The sequence below is a fragment of the Astyanax mexicanus genome, chromosome 20 (assembly GCF_023375975.1).
Source record: "Astyanax mexicanus isolate ESR-SI-001 chromosome 20, AstMex3_surface, whole genome shotgun sequence".
Taxonomy (NCBI): domain Eukaryota; kingdom Metazoa; phylum Chordata; class Actinopteri; order Characiformes; family Acestrorhamphidae; genus Astyanax; species Astyanax mexicanus.
In genome coordinates, this window is record NC_064427.1 from 17,035,425 (window position 1) to 17,053,310 (window position 17,886).

Genomic DNA, 17,886 nt, shown 5'->3' on the forward strand with positions numbered 1-17,886 from the left:
GTTCTAGCGGTGAACTGCGGAAACACCCAAAACTGGGAAAAAGCACGCTTGGATACCAACCATTGTGCTACACTGCTGACAAGCTACTGGTGAGGTCCCAGCACAGCACTGGCAAAACAATTCGCGAGCTCAGGTCTCATTGGGTTGGTCCTCATGCAGAGGCAGACAAACTGCCTCGCATCTGGAACCAGATCCCGCATCGTCAGTGTTTTATTAAACTGATTCTCAAACAAGTTCACTGTAACCCAATTAAACTATGCAAAAGCCCCATGGGACAAGTCGGGACCAATAATGCCCTAGGTTAAATCATAATACTGGGCCAAATACTTAGACACACTGAGTGTTCATTGTCCACCATTTTCTGGCCTGACGCAATTGTTAAATTGAGAACGTACCACACATTCATTGTCTGGAACTCACCTATCCGAGTAGCATAACCCACAACAAATTGGATATTTTGTTAAACCTAGAGTTTGAATCACCATTTCAAACCATTAGCATAGCAGTATAATAAATACGTGGAGAAGGGGGGGTGCCAATATTTTTTTTTTCTCCTCTCTTCAGGTGCCCAAAACATATTTTGTTTCCCTTCTGACTACGTTTGCTCCGCTATATTGTTCTCAATTGTTGACTAAGTAGTGGCTAATTATTGAAGCATACCTTATGGGTAGGTTGTCTTGATAAAGTTATAAAGGAACAAATAGCTAGCAAACTATTTGTGACCCTTTCATATGCTTGTTGCCACACTATCACATTAAATTAACTATTCTATTCAGAACCAAAAGCCAATAGCTACAACAAAAAAAAAACTGATCATCAGAGAAATTGTATATCCATTAGACCAAAAACTCTGTCAGCGACCTTGTAGTAGATTGTCTTAAGAAAGCATGACCAACAAGACACCAATTGCATGAAAGATGTACCCTAACATGCTCTGTCTACAGAAATCCACGTTGACATCGACCGATGACCCAACGTCCAGTGGCCCATCGATCGATGGGGGGGGAAGGTAGTGGATTAAACAGAGGATTCCTGCATCGCTTGGACACACACACACACACACACATACACACAAACACACACTACCCCCACTTTACGGCCTATAAGGAAACTTCGAACCCAGAACACTCTAAAAAAACCTTGGAGTAATCTTTTTTTCAAACAACCTTAAATTTCAAAATGACATTTACTGACTATTTCTTCACTCAGCCTCGCCCGAGAGCCCTAAATGCGAGTTTAGGGTAAAATTCTGTTTACATTCCTCCAAGTCATAAACCTCGGAGTTAATGTAAACATTTGGAACATTTGCAACACATTTGCAACATTTGCATCACTAGGACGGGACTGCGGACTTAAGAGAGTGTCAAAACTTAATTAATGCCTTGGAAATTGTTAATTCACCAAATGTTGTACCAATTTAGGGGTTTGTGCCTAGTTATTTCTGCAAAGCACTAAGAAATAAGTTGACAGAAATGGTCTAAGCTTGGGATTCCATTTTCAACATTGCAGGCTCAAATTCTGTGGGGTGCAGAAAGATCTTTACTCCCCCACCATCGTAAATTCCGACGCCAACCGCTTATCTAAACACTCAGCAAAGGGGAGGAATTTCTCACTGAGAAGATTTTGCTTAAAATACATATATATTGACTATATAAAAAAGGTGTTTTATAGAATGTTTACTAGATAATGGTATATGTGTCTGGTATATGGTATATGTGTTTGGATGTGTCCTGATTGAATTCTCCTACACATTCAAGTCTGAATCAACAAGGTTTAATTAGCATTTGATAATTTAGCTTTATTTGGTTATCAGTGGTTTAACCATGTATTATCTTTTAAGTGATTTAATTGGGTTTAAATAATAACATGACTCTTGATCTCTTTCTGACAGAGTACCATCCATCATTGTATTTCTAAGATTATCTTGAGTATTACAAAACTGTTTGTGGGCAATATATATATATTACATTTATTGTGATTCAATTGTTAGATTGTGTTTCCTGAATTTATCATCACAAACTGATATGCTGAAAAATGTATTTTGATCCACTGTTTAATTGAGTTTTCTTTTGGTTTGATCTATTAGAAAAATTCTGAAGCATGCTGACCATGTGAGCGAGGGGGGGTTTTATGGCCCTTTGTGAATCCCCACCAAAGTTTGAAATTGCTCCTAGACCAATCAAAACACAGACATTTGGGCCACAGGGCCAATCATAGCTCAGGGGCCAAACAGGCCACAGAGTCTAATAGTAAACTGGGCAGACACAGTTCAGAGTTTCCAGTTTTTTCCGGAGTCCAGTAGAGTTGCCAGTTGAGTTTTGGGAGTTCAGGTCAGAGCAGTTAGAGAAGGAGTTGGAGAAGATGAGTTGAGGAAAACAGTTAGAGGAGAGAGGTTAGGGAGCCCAGAGATGGAGAAAGGATAGACTGTTAGTTTAGTCATCTTAAGTGAGTTTTCTTAGACTAGCGCATTTAATCTTCAAGTATATTAATCTTAGCTATCCTAGTTAAAATATCTAAGGTTATTTTACAATCTACGAAGCCAAGCATTATTCCATCTAAGTTTAGCTAAAGTACAGCTGAAAAAGAGATCCGCCAGATCCAACCCAGAAACCTGCGGTCCGGAGGCCACCAGCAAGCCAGCTGAGAGCGAAGGGATTTCCCTGTGGGTTCTCATGGGGCTCCGTGCTGACACAGGAAGTCAACCCACCCTGCAGGCAGGCTCACGTGATCCTTTTTCGGGGTGAAGCATCAGACGACCAACCCAGGCGGACGTCACCAAGGCCCACTTCAACAACTCAGAGTAAGGCAGAGCTGGGTTTAATCTTTCGGCAGATGGTGTTCTGTTGGTCATGGTCTGGGTCAGGTCTTTAATAGAGCGTCTTTAGTATAGATGACTCATTTTGAGTTGCTTGGTTGGAAATAAGAACTGGTTTCGTAGACTTAAAATACCTTAGACCCTTATTTAGAAATATTCACTTAATAGTTCTATTAATCTTTATTCCTTTCATATCAGCATTATAACGTGTTTGTTCTTTTATTTCTCATTTATCATTCTACACTATGATTTGATAGCTAATGGCTACATTTATGACTTTTTAATGAATTATTTACTCATATCTGTGTGATTTAATAAATACTTTTATTTTACAAAACCTGTCATTTCAGTGTGTTTTTCTGGATAACTTGGTTATGAAAATTTCTGTCACCTGTAGAAACCACACCCTGAGATGTCTTGTGTTATTAATTAATTTGATTAATTAATTAATTAATTAATTAATTAATCTAATTAAATTAATTTAATAACTGGCGCCCAATTAAAAAAATATTTCAACATCTCAATTAGCACCAGGTATTAAACCACTGAGCCCGCTACACAAACAATACAGTAAATATTTCGATAAAACATAGAAAAAGTCAATAATAATGAGCCTTATTCATCATTATCATCTAAGGATGTAACAATACCACTTTTTCTATGTTCATGATTCTAGTGCTAAATGCCAGATTGTCAAGTATCTACCGATACAAAGTATCGATACCGATACCACTGATGTCAATGGGCGCCATTTGCTTGTTGTAACTTTTCCAAATTAAACATTTTTTTTAAAAACTTTTTTCAACTCTAATAAAATCTGATAACACATATATTTTACAATTTAAAACATATATTGGTCAAACTCGGGCAGCTTTACTTAATTTTTTACACGGTTGGTAATCTGAAGATGACTTTAAAACTTAAAAAATGTGACATTTAAAAGCATGTTTAAAAGCAAGTCCACTAATTCCTTTCATTTTAAAGATATCTTTCCTTTTATTTTAAAGAAATGTTTGACTGCATGTTCAAATATTTGATACTTATAACAAAAAAAATCACTCCTGTTAATGGCACTTATTCCTGTTACTGAACCTCACTCCTGATACTTTTTACGTTTTGAGAAACAGAACTCAAAATAACAGGAATAGTTTTTAGCGTAGAATTAGCAAAAACATTAAAAATAGCTAAATGGCGGCTCTGCTAATAGCGTAAGGACACTGACCACATTCTAGTGATTTTCCCAAAATTTGTATGTTTTCCAGGTCGTAAAACAGCAAAGCAGCCCGAGATCATCACACTACCACCACCACCATGTTTTACGTTCAGTATGATGCCCTTTTTTATGAAATTATGTGTTCGTTTTATGCCAGATGTAACAGGACACACACCTTCCAAAAACATTGATGTGACTCCATACTGCTCGACTAAAACTGAAACATTTCATGAACCTTTAGTGCAGTCACTGCAAAGACCATCAAAAACATTGTTATGATGGAACGGGCACTCATCAGAACCGCCTCGGGAAAGGAAGAACGAGAGTTTCCTCTGTTGTACAGGATAAGTTTATCACAGTTACCAGCCTCAAAAATGCTTTTCAGAGTATTTTGGTGTGTTTAACACTTTTCTTAAGTTATTACATGATTCCTTATGTTTTCCTTCATAGTCGTTATTGATTTAGTCCTGATATTTTCTGATGTGTAGTTGTGTAAAATCCTGAAGTGAACTGTGTGTTTGGAGCGTGTCTCTGAGTGTGTGTACAGTAATTGATAGACGCTGCTTGCTGTAAGCTGGTGATTATACCTGCTCGGGCATGGAACTTGCAGTTAAAGGGATTTCACTGGATAGGAATGTGTATAAACAGTGTTTGAGATGATCAGTGCTGGTCTGAGAGTGTGTGTGTGTGTGGGGGGGGGCAGGCGTGAAATCATGTATACATACAATTACACTCCTGTAAGGACGTATCACTCCTGTAGAGATTAATCACATTTACGTCATTTATGGGGGAACTACTAGTTCACATTGTGCTAGATTTGTTTCGATAGCTCATTTCCTTTTACAAATAAAATCATAATTTAAAAACATGTTGTTTGTTATATTTAATTAGGTTATATTTGTCTGATATTAAAGTTACATGTTTAATAATAATAATTACAAATATAAGTATGACAAAAAAAGCTTCAGTATATTATATGCTCAGATGTAAAATCTCCTATTGAAATGGTAAAACATGCACAACTCCGCTTTAAAAATGATGAGTTTCTTTGATTTTACCAAATCGAAAACCTCTGGAATTTAATCAAGAGGAAGATTGATGATCACAAGCCATCAAACCAAACAGAACTGCTTGAATTTCTGCACCAGGAGTAAAGCAGCATAAAGTTATCCAAAAGCAGTGTGTAAGACTGGTGGAGGAGAACATGATGCCAAGATGCATGAAAAAAACTGTGATTAAAAACCAGGATTATTCCACCAAATATTGATTTCTGAACTCTTAAAACTTTATGAATATAAATTTGTTTTCTTTGCATTATTTGAGTCTGAAAGCTCTGAATCTTTTTTGTTGTTGTTTTATTTCAGTCATTTCTCATTTTCTGCAAATAAATGTTCTAAATAACAATATTTTTATTTGGAATTTGGGAGAAATGTTGTTTGTAGTTTATAGAATAAAACAACATTGTTCATTTTACTCAAATATAAACCTATAAATAGCAAAATCAGAGAAACTGATTCAGCAACTGAAGGGCACTCTTAATTTTTGTCAGTGCTGCATGTGTGTGTGTGTGTGCATGTATATGCCAAAGCTTCATTTGATTACACAGTGTGCTGTGGAGTCACACCCACAAGAATACACGAACCCTGGAGGCAATAAGTTAAACCAGCCTGAGAGGAACATGTAGAGGCTAAACCTGCTGCAGCAGCATGTCCTTATAGGGTAATCAGGGTTAGCAATAATTAGCATTAGCAATAACTCAACCTGGAATTAACACCTTCAGCACATTAACACTACACTGAAAAAAATGATGAGTAAAATTAACTTTAAACAAGTTGCGCAACTTTCTGCATTTGGCTTTTTTAAGTAAATTTAATTTTTATATAAATTTATGTAACTTCAACTCGGTTTCAAGAACTAAATGTTACATAGAGTAAATAAGTGAACTGAACTTCAGTCAATCCTTTCTTTTAGTAAACTTTAATTAATTTCTGCATACAATATTACCCACTAAAAAGAATGTATTACATGCCATCCATGTGTTGAGACAGTGTAATATGTGTGTTTTAACTAAAAATATTTAAATTTCAGGCCTAAGTTTTTTCCCTTACATTACTTTTACTTTTATACTTTAAGTAGTTTTGAAAACAGTACTTTTTAAACACTTTTAATTAAAGAGTCAAAAGCTTGAGTTAATACTTCTTCATCTTCTAGATAAAGTATTTTATTAAACCTTAGTAAATATACTTTTACCTACAGAGTAATAAATGTTTTTTTTTAAGTAATACTTCTTTTCACACCTTTGTTGGGACATCTTTATGACCCAAATAGCTGCTTATTACAGTCATACAAGACCAGACCTCCATTCGTTTGAAAGGCGAAAGACTAAAAAAATACTAGAAACCAAATGGCATATTACAATTTCAACAATGTATGTTAAATCACCGTTAAATTCTGATAAAAACATCATGAACCGTTAATAGAGTTTGGCTCAGTAATGCACAAAACTCGATTTTTCAGCTTGTTAGAGCTACTGTGCCTGCGCAGATCTCCTTTGTTAGTATTATCTACTGTACAGACCAAAAGTTTGGACACAGCTTCTCATTCAATGCGTTTTCTTTATTTTCATGACTATTTACATTGTAGATTCTCACTGAAGGCATCAAAACTATGAATGAACACATGTGGAGTTTTATGTACTTAACAAAAAATTAGCTGGCCTCCACAGTCACCGGACCTGAACCCAATCCAGATGGTTTGGGGTGAGCTGGAGCACAGAGTGAAAAAGGCAAAAGGCAACTTTTCATTTCAGGTGGCCACCTTTTGAAGCTCATTGAGAGATTGATGCCAAGAGTGTGCAAAGCAGTAATCAGAGCAAAGGGTGGCTATTTTGAAGAAACTAGAATATAAAACATGTTTTCAGTTATTTTTGTTAAGTACATAAAACTCCACATGTTTTCATTCATAGTTTTGATGCCTTTAGTGAGAATCTACAATGTAAATAGTCATGCAAATAAAGAAAACGCACTGAAAAAGAGAAGGTGTGTCCAAACTTTTGGCCTGTTCTGTATGTCAGTAGCTGAATATCATTAAAAGGGGTATCCACACAGGTTTGGACACATATTATAGCTACGGTGTGTGACACAAGGATTAGGATATGCTATAATTATCTTCTACTCATGACTCTTGACTGTGTGTGTGTATGTGTATGAGTGTGAGTTTTGTACCAGGAAGACCTGCAGTGTTTTGGACATCGTCAGGTTGGGCCGTCTGACTCAGGTCGAGTCGTCCAATGAGTCACAGTGAGGACGAGGTGATGTAACAACCAATTCTGACCAATCACAGCCCACGCCTGGACAGGAAATGGGTCATCATTCAGACACAAAGCACCTCGGCTCAGTTGCATCATCAGAGTGAGGCACGGAGGGGATTTTTGTTGATGCTTGCGTGCAGTTTATAAACGTCTAGACAGCTCGAGATAACTGTGAATAACAAGCCGTTCCCATTTAGATAAACTGGGACTGGAAAAGGTGGTGAAGTCATGACCATGTGTACACAGAAACAAAAATTCAGCTCTACCACTGTTAAGAAAAGCTGAATCACACTCTTGCTCCTTTAAAGCCACTAGTTTATGTGGTTTCAAGCCCTAAAACACATCTCTTTATCTTTTAAAGGGGACATATTATGCAAAACTCACTTTTTTTTTAGCCCTATCCGGACAAGATTAATTTATGTGTAAAATATTTCACACTTCTACTCAGTGATAAACTCCTGCATTCGGACTGCAATTGAAAAAACAGCAGAACCAGTGAGTTTTTTCTAGGCTTTCTTGGTCACATGACACCATCACGTTCAGTAGCTCCTCCATTTCCACTCGCTGTTGTGTTTTTACATGTATCTCCTTGGGATCTCTGTGCGCATAGTGTAATTATGGTGCGCAGCAGTGGACGAATAGCTTTTGTATTTCATTAAATGCGAGGAGACGAAATTCAGAGATGTGCGTCTGGACGGGACTAAAATTACCGGAGGTCCACTGAGAGAAAAACTTGAGAGAAAAACTTAGCCTCTAATTTTCTCAGAGGACGTCTGAGAAAAACACGTACATGATCATTCCGGACGGGAATGAAATCACAGTGGATAAACACCCCCCCAAAAAAGAGAAAATTCCAGAATCCTCTGAGAAACTAGTCCCATCCCACTAGATCAGTTGAAGAAATGATGGCCAAACTTCAGTCAGTTGGTTGAGACAGTACATAGCATGTTTAGCCAGCAGACTTCATCTGAGGGAGGGATCTGTACATACTCTCCATAAATCTATCATATATATATTGCTAATAGCTCTATTTATGTTTTCCCATTTTTAATTTAATTTATACCATATGTAACATTCTAGGGCTCTAGTCTAGGGCTGGGTAATATGACATCTTTTATAGTATGACATTTCAGGTTTTATTTGCAGGTTTTCAATTACAAATGAACCTCAGACAGTCTTTTATCACTATCCTAGTCCTGTACAGCTTGCATTTTTCTTTTTTATACCGAAAGTGTAAATGAGGGACAATGCTTTATTTAATGTATTTAAAGCAAAAATGAACTTAAACCTGCCATTTTAGGCTTTTTTTCTCACTCTGTATGTAGTGGCGCTCTGCAGTGTGAGGTTAGGATATTGAATGATGGGTATATTATATATTATGTATTACACACAGAGTGATCTATTTTAAATGATTATATTTTATGAATTTATTTTTTGTTGATGAATATGGCTTGCAGCCAAAGAAAATGAGTGTTTAAGAAAGTGTTTAAGAACATTAAAAGATTATATATAAGACCAATTGATACGTTTGGCAGTGTGGGCAGTGTGCCAAGTCCTGCTGGAAAAAGAAATCTGCATTGAAGAGCTGGTGTTGGTCCAATGTGTTATATCAAATCCAAAGTTAGTGCAGTGTTTTCCCACAAAATCTTTTTTTTTTGGAGATGCAGATTTCATTTTCCAGCAGGACTTGGTACATTAACCACACTGTACCAGATCTCCAAAGTACCAATTGGTGTTGTATAGTATTCAAATTTTCTTTTTTTTTAAATAAATGTTAACTCCATGCAATGTGAATATACTGCCGTTATGAAGTATTCATGAGGAAACACTAAATAAAGCCGTATATTTTCACTGTATTAGGCCAGTATCCTGTATATTGTCCACACTATGGCCGCTGCATCCGCTAGAAGGTGGAGAAACTGTGGCACAGTGGGGAAAAGACTCTGTACATTTGTTTTCTCAGCAAATGAAAGGAAGGAACCGGGTTCTGCTGAGATAAATGGTAAAGGAACCGAGTGTTGGGGGAGATCGGCTCGGTGCAGACAGCAGTACAGACAACCACAGGAAGTGTGTGTGTGTGTGGGTGTGTGTATGTGTGTGTGTTCTGTAACATAACGTGAAGCGTGGAAAGATATAAAGTGGTTGTCTGCACATGTAGAAAGTGTGTGTGTGTGTTCCTGGGTTTGGTGGTGTAAGAAGACAGAAGGTAATCATCAGGATCCACATTAACAGAACACACTGTTCTGTTATTTCCTTTTTATACTAAAGTGTGTTAAAATGAAGTGTGCATCAGAGAGAGAAAAAGAGACATAGAGTGTAAAAAAGGATAAAATAAAAGAAAAATACACTCATGAAAAATACTAGTAATAGTGCACCAAATGCCGCAAAAGAACCACACTGTGTTTCTTACGCAACTAAGTTTGTATTAAGATGCATGTATAACTTATTTCCTATTGCAAGCCATTTACAATCATTTAAATCACCTAAATTAACATTTTCTCTTAATTGTGGACATAAGGAATTGTAGTAAGCTGAGATGCTGGTGCTGTTGTCTCAACATGTACATGTAATCAATACATTTTGGACAGTAGACTGGATGGAAGACAATGTTTCAGTGTGCCTTCATGTCTACGTTACCTTCTGGCCATAATCTGGTAATCTGTTAACTTTTTTTTTTTTTTACAGACTAGCTGCCCATCATCCAGCTATTGCCACTAAACTTGTAATATCATTGAAAAGTTACTTTATTTCAGTAATTCCGTTCAAAATGTGAAACTCATATATTAAATCGATGTATTAAACACACAAAGTGATCTATTTTATGTGTTCATTTATTTTATTGTTGATGATTATTATGGTATAAAACCAATAAAAAAAATTAGTGTCTCAGAAAATAAGACTCTATATAAGACCAATTGGTACTTTTTGCAGTGTGGGCAGTGTGCCAAGTCCTGCTGGAAAATGAAATCCACATCTCCATAAAAGTTATAGTCAGCAGAGGGAAGCTGTAAGATATGAAGTGCTGTAAGATTTTGTGGAAAGACAAAACTGCACTGACTTTAGACTTGATAATAAAACACAGTGGATCAACACCAGCAGATGACATGTCTCTCCAAACCATCACTGATCATCAATAAATTTTACATTTCATTTAAAGGAAATCAAGGGAGCAGAGTCTGGAGGAAGAGTGGAGAGAGACACAGTCCAAACTGCTCGAGGTGTAGTGTGAAGTTTCCACCAATCAGTGATTGATTGGAGAAACATCTGCTGGTGTTGATCCATTGTGATTTATTAAGGATTTCATTTTTCAGCAGGACTTGGGACATTGCCCACACTGCCAAAAGTACCAGTTGGTCTTACAATATATAATATTAAATTTTTCTGAGACACTGATTTTTGGGTTTTCATTGGTTGTAAGCCATAATCATCAACAATAAAAGAAATAAACATCTATACATCTATATAATATATGAGTTTCTCATTTTCAACTGAATCACTGAAATAAAGTAACTGTTCAATGATATTCTGATAGTGCTTTAATGTACACATACTGTGTATATATATATATATATATATATATATATATATATATATATATATATATATATATATATATATATATATATATATATATATGTAGCCAGGTGGTGAATTGAGAATACACCTTTAAAATGTGTGTCTGTAACTTTAAGAAACACAATCAGAAGTGTTGTCACCCTGAGAGAGGAAAGGGAGGAGCTAAGAGCATGGTAGAGAAGGAGGCTCAAGCATTTTTTCTGTGCAGATGGCAGATGGCATTGTTTCTGTGGGGTAGTGTGCTCCTCGTGGTCAAGCCTTGTATTTTTCTGGGTTACAGAAGCTGTTTGTCCAAGTTCTCTTAAAGAAATGCTCAAATCTTGTTGAGTAAAGCTGAGTAAATCGAGGTGAGCTTAAAAACAAATATAAAAAGAGCTCTGTTAATGGTATTAATGTGGTATTAATGTTATTTATCTATTTTCTGTAATTAGTGCCACTACCAAATACTGTACTGTGTTCTGCGTCCTTTCCCCGGTGACATATATATATGTATATATATATATATATATATATATATATATATATATATATATATATATATATATATATATATATACACCTTTATATATACACCTTTTGTCACCCAGAAGTGGTTCTTTTATGGAATTCCTCCAAGACTAATTTGTAGAACCAGTGAAGAAGCAGATGTTCTGAGTTTAAACACCACTTAGGACCTTAATTTAAAAGAGCACTGGTTGTATTGCAGGGTAATGCAGGGTTTACCATTTTCCCTGGTGATTGGAGAACTGCTGCACCGTGTATCCGAACTCCTCGGCTGCGGCTCCGGAGAACACTTTGGCTCCTGATATTCCTACATTGAATCCCACAGTCCGCTGCACTCTCCAACCTGCAGAGACACGCCCACATAGCATTATACAACACCTCCACACACTACCTGCAGAGCCACGCCCACATTATTCGACACCTCCACACACTCTACCTGCAGAGCCATGCCCACCACTGACTCCACACTCACAGATTATATCTACTGTAGCACAGGGACAGGCTCAGGCCTGCTGTATCATCATTCCATCCTTTAACACACGGAACGCTGCATACGCTTCTAATGAAGCACTATTTTAGAGATCATAAACATGTATTTTGTATCATGGTCTCACAGCATTGCATTGTAATGGTACTTTTGTGCACATTTATTTATGCCTGTCACAATAATATTGTTATTACTCTCAATATTGTTATTGCAACAATACAGTATTGTCCCAGAAATAAATGTGATAAACGATATTACTGTTATTATAAGACCATTTCATGGCATTTAATATAACTATAATACAATGGTATAATAATGCAATTACACCCTTTTAAAGCGGAAGTCTGTATTATTTAATTTCTAAACTGAAAGCAGAAGCATTTCTAAATGGAGAACAGTGGATAAAATATTGTATTAGTGGTATCATAGTATCAGTGAGCTGGAACCACCATCCCTGCTAAGCCTTCTGGCCACGTCACGCGTCTTTACGTACTTACGTGACACGTACAGCCTCTAAAAGAGGATCCAGCTCAGTTTTACTCATGCTTATCAGCTCTTTGGCTCGTTTTCTGCTCTACAACTTCACACTCTCATAGCTTCTCTTTGGCCCGTTTTCCACAACTGTACACTCTCGCCATTTCGCGATTCTTTGGCTCGTTTTCTGCGCTACAACTGTACACTTTTGCAGCATAGTGATTCTTTGGCTTGTTTTCTGCGCTACAACTGTACACTCTCGCCGTTTAGCGATTCTTTGGCTCGTTTTCTGAGCTACAACTGAACACTGCTTATGGATTCTTTGGCTTGATTTCTGCGCTCCAACTGTGCACTCTTGCCACTTATCCATTCTTTGGTTTGTTTTTTGCACTATAACTGTACCTTCTCGCTGCTTATCAACTCTTTGGCTTGTTTTCTTGAGCACAAATGCACAGGTGCTTGTTAGAGCAACCCATAGTAAACCCAGAGCATGTAGTTGAAGTGAAGTGTCTGAGTGCGCTCTCTCATAACCTGGAACCTGCTATCTGAACATAACCTGGAATCGGATTCATCCGCTCTGAAAGGAGACCGCATTACATCTGCCCAGTTTAAAATTATTCTTCCACATGCTTGGTGCAATTACTCATTCATTTACCCATACATTTTTTGTGAATTGTGTATTGTGCTATAAATTACACAGGGCTGGGATGTAAGACAGGAAAATGTTCTTCTTGATCTTGATTTATTATTGTCTCCAGATGGAAATGCAGAGAGAGCTACACTCTTAGAAGTGTGACTTTGGAAAGCCTTACCTGGTTCATTATTATTATTATTATTTTTTTTATCAATATCTAAGAAATTGTTTAACCACAGGAACCATTGAGCACGTTTAAAGACAGTTTAAACCCTTGTGAAAAGTAGATTAAAGTATAATAAACATTATTATGCTATAGTGCACTAAAGTGTTCTTGTAGCCACATTATTATTAATCATTTAAAAAGTGCTGAAATGGAACAACTTTTTTGTACTTATTATACTTTAATTGTATAAAAATAGTGCAATAGTCTTACTTAAATTGAGCTAAGAGTACTGTACTAAAATGGAACTATTTTAAATATACTTAATTAACATTTAAACATTTCATGTATGTAACTCCATATTTTAAATATGCATACAGTAATTATAATACATTTAATAATAAGTATTACAACTGAGATTTATTACTGGCGACCTTTACACTACTCAACACTGCACACTATACGATAGAGTTGGTTGGTCCTCACTAGCAGCATGAAGAGAATCTCATTGGCTAATTTTTATCTATAAATCACTCTCTGGGCATTTGCCATCTTATATCTCTTCACTGATATCACTTAATAATAATGCATATCAGACTCGCTCCAATGGCTGGATCTCCTGTCAGGTACCAAGAGTTTTTAGTGAACTGGGAAAAGCTGCTTTAAGCTACAGAGCAGCACCAGCGAGCTGGAATTCACTACAGGAATCAATAAAGCTCAGCTCACTGGGATCACTGAATCATTTTAAACGTTTAGTTTCTAATCACCATCAGAAAGCCTGTGACTGTTTTAAATGACTTTTTTATTAGTTTATCTTTTTCTCTTATTTTTTGTATTTTTATTATTATTATTATTTATTTTATTTTATTTATTTTTTGTTTTTATTGATTTTTATTTATTTATTGTTTTTATTTCATTTTTTAATTTTATTTGAATGTTCATTTTTCATTCTTGTTCTTAGTTCTATTATTCATTTAATCCCTTATCACTATTAAAATTTTACTTTACTTTTACTATTATCTATTTACTTATTTTATATTTTATACATTTTTTACTTTTTATGTGTCAATTTTTTTATGGTATTTTAGAATGTTCTGTTTTACATATATATTTTTTTATTAAATGTTGATTTAAAATGAGTAATTCTTTTATTTATTTATTTATTTTTTACTATTTTATTTCTTTTTTATTTCAAAATTATTATTAAATGTGTTCAATCCCTTTGCTGTTATAAAGGTTCGGCAACATTGTAAATGAGGGTCAACCTCAATGTTTTTCCTGAGTGAAAATAAAGGTTGATTGATTGATTGATTGAACTGCATCACTATTTATTATACACCAGGTAGGTAACACTTTATAATACTGTTCCATAGTTAATAGGTAACTAAGCAGTAACTAAGCAGTAACTAATTAATAGCGCTGCATTAACACCTAAATATTTTCTATTAACTACCAGGGAGTACTAAATAATTACTCAGTAGATAGTACTGAACTAATGATTATAGTAGTTCACTATTAACTTCACAATAATTACTGAGACTTACATATCTCCCAGAGAACTACTTACTAATTATGTCTCCTTTATAATAACTATTCATTAATTACTGCTCAAATCAACATTAACCCTTACATGCCACCTGGGGAACTATAGATCTAAATCAGTCTACACAAACAATTATTCTATCAGTGGTGATATTAAAGGCATATTTGAGTGACACCATTTGTAGTAGTAGTAACCTTAATTACCTTATTATCATAATTATCTTCCAAATATTAGCAACATATAGTAAAATACTACAGTGTGTCGTAATCTGCTTAAACCCCATTTTTGAAAGAAAAAAAAAACTTTATAACGTAATATTATTACATAGTAGACATTATTTATGTTCTCCAGAAGACTCTAAGACTGACTGTACTCAATTTTGTTTTAATGGTCTCTGCTTTAATTTTCAGCACCAACCTTATAAACGTTCATCTTTAGCCTTGCAGTCTCACAGACTTTTAGTGCCCATTATTAGGGTAATTACGGTAACTCCACAGCGCCGGACCGCTAGCCTCTATCAGTGTGTTTATCTGCTGCTGCAGGTTATTCAGTGGTGATATTAAAGTCAGTGACACCACTTATCATATATTAACCTTACTTACCTTAGTATGCTCAATATCTTCCAAATGTTAGACACACTGAAATGTGCAGTAGTCTGCTTAACTCCCATTTTTGTAATGTTCTGTCAGTGTGTTACAGGTGTTTATTCTAAACCTGTGCTCTTCTTCAGTCCTCCTGAAGATGTGCTCAGTAGAAGTGATGGCTCACATACAGCTTTACTGTAGGCTGTGTCCTACATCCTTATTCTGGGGGAAATCATGTTTAAATGAATAAATATTTGTGTTAGATAACGAACTAGACATCCCTGTGTTCTTCATAGATAATTAATAAGGGGTCCCTGTCTTCTTTTTTCGGGAGTTAACAGCAGCACATGGTAACCCATTACTAATGACTGAGCAGTTACTGTGTTCTTTATTAGGAGTTACTGTAGATAATGTCACAGTATTATAAAGTGAGAAACATAACTAATTACTAATTACTGAGGAGTTGCTGTGTTCTTCTTTAGGAGTTACTGCAAATCATCCCACAGTATTATAAAGTGAGAAACATGGTAACTAATTACTGAAGAGTTACTGTGTTCTTCTTTAGGAGTTACTGTAAATCATGTCACAGTATTATAAAGGGAAATATACATCAATAATAATAATAATAATAATAATAATAATAATAATAATAATAATAATAATAATAATAATAACACACATTTAACCTAGCTAACTAACACACACACATTTAATCTAGTTAACTAACACACACATTCAAACTAGCTAACACAATTAACCTAGCTAACACACACACATTTCCCCTAGCTAACTTAGCTTGCTAACTAACACACATATAACCTAGCTAACTAACCCACATATAAAATAACCTAGTTAACTTAGCCAGTTAAGAAACACACACATAACCTAGTTAACTTAGCTGGCTAACGCTAACTACACACACAACTTAGCTAACTTAGATAGCTAACACACATCCTAAAGCTGGTTAACAACCCACAAAGAGTCCTCCTCTGATCCGGGGGTAAAATCAGCTGGAAAAGATCTCAATATCTTGATTACTAGTTTATTTTTAATCAAATACAGAAATATGAAAGCAGCAGAGTCTCTCTTAATCCTCCTCCAGCAGCAGCAGCAGCAGCACAGCAGAGAATTTACAAGAAGGACCTGGAGAGCTGCGTCCGCTGTGAAATTACCGTAATTGCCCTAATAATGTGCAGTAAAAATAAATCTCTGTGAGACTGCAAACGCTGAAGATACACTTTTATAAGGCTGATACCTAATATTAAAGCAATAATTGTTACATTATTACAGTCTTACAGTCATTCTTAGAGTCTTAGATGCCTTCTGGAGAACTTTCATCAATGTCTTCTATGCAATACTATTACGTTATAATGTTGTTTTTTTCTTCCAAAAATTGATGGTTAAGCAGAGTAATACACACTGAAGTATTTTACTATATGTTGCTAATATTTGGAAGGAACTGAGGATAATAAGGTAATTAAGGTTACCACTACTACAAATGGTGTCCCTTGCTTAATTCAAATATGCCTTCAATTAATATGCATTTAACTCAAATATGCCTGATTTAGATCTATAGTTCCCCAGGTGGCATGTAAGGGGGTTTTCAGTAGTTAATGTTGATTTGAGCAGTAATTAATGAATAGTTATTGTAAAGGAGACATAATTAGTAAGTAGTTCTCTGGGAGATATGTAAGTCTCAGTAATTATTGTGGAGTTAATAGTGAACTACTATAATCATTAGTTCAGTACTATCTACTGAGTAATTATTCAGTACTCCCTGGTAGTTAATAGAAAATATTTAGGTGTTAATGCAGCACTATTAATTAGTTACTGCTTAGTTCCTGCTTAGTTACCTATTAACTATGGAACAGTATTATAAAGTGTTACCCACCAGGTATATTAGAAATGCATCAGGTATATACACCGGTTATATTAGCTGTTTTTAACACACTTTGCAAAAAATGTACAAAAGTATATTTGAAAATAAGTATTTTAGAAGTATATTGAATTACATTAAACTAAGTGTACTTCATAGTAGTCTGTTTTTTAATACATTATGTTGTACTTTTTAAAAAGTATGATCAAATTTTAATTTCAACCATTTGATAAAAGCATAATATTAATGTACTTTTAATACATTTGAAGTTCACACATCTGTTAGTATATTTACAGCATTTCTCAATATGTTTAAAGTACAATTTAGTATATATTATTTTCACAGGGGTATCTACAGCATTATTATCTTCACTCTAAACTCTAAGTCTTCTCTCCTGTTTAATGCGATTACTTGGAGAAGATTCATAGACATTCCACACATTCAGGAATCACTCTGAAGATCTGAGAGAACTCGAGTGTAGACACGTTTCACCCTGTCTTAATGTCCTAATGTTCACATCAGTACACTGTGTTTCATACCACGCTACTTTAGCCTACATTAACCCCTTAAACTCTAATCATAATCTTCCTGTTTTTTGTGCAGATGTAAGGAACAGTAATATTATTTCAATGTAATGTTTTTTCAACTGTGTTTAACAATCCATTATTATCTTATAATCTTATAATTATCATTATGTTTACCTCAGT

General features: G+C 35.2%; 1 protein-coding gene across 1 annotated transcript in view; it reads right to left on the reverse strand.

Moving 5' to 3' along the window:
- The window catches only part of itga2.2 (integrin, alpha 2 (CD49B, alpha 2 subunit of VLA-2 receptor), tandem duplicate 2), a 70,932-nt gene that overhangs the window by 42,363 nt on the left and 10,683 nt on the right, over nt 1-17,886 (reverse strand). The window contains exon 2 of the mRNA XM_022685305.2: nt 11,638-11,761. Within this exon, the coding sequence (XP_022541026.2) occupies nt 11,638-11,761 (124 nt within the window). The remainder of the gene's footprint in view (nt 1-11,637; nt 11,762-17,886) is intronic.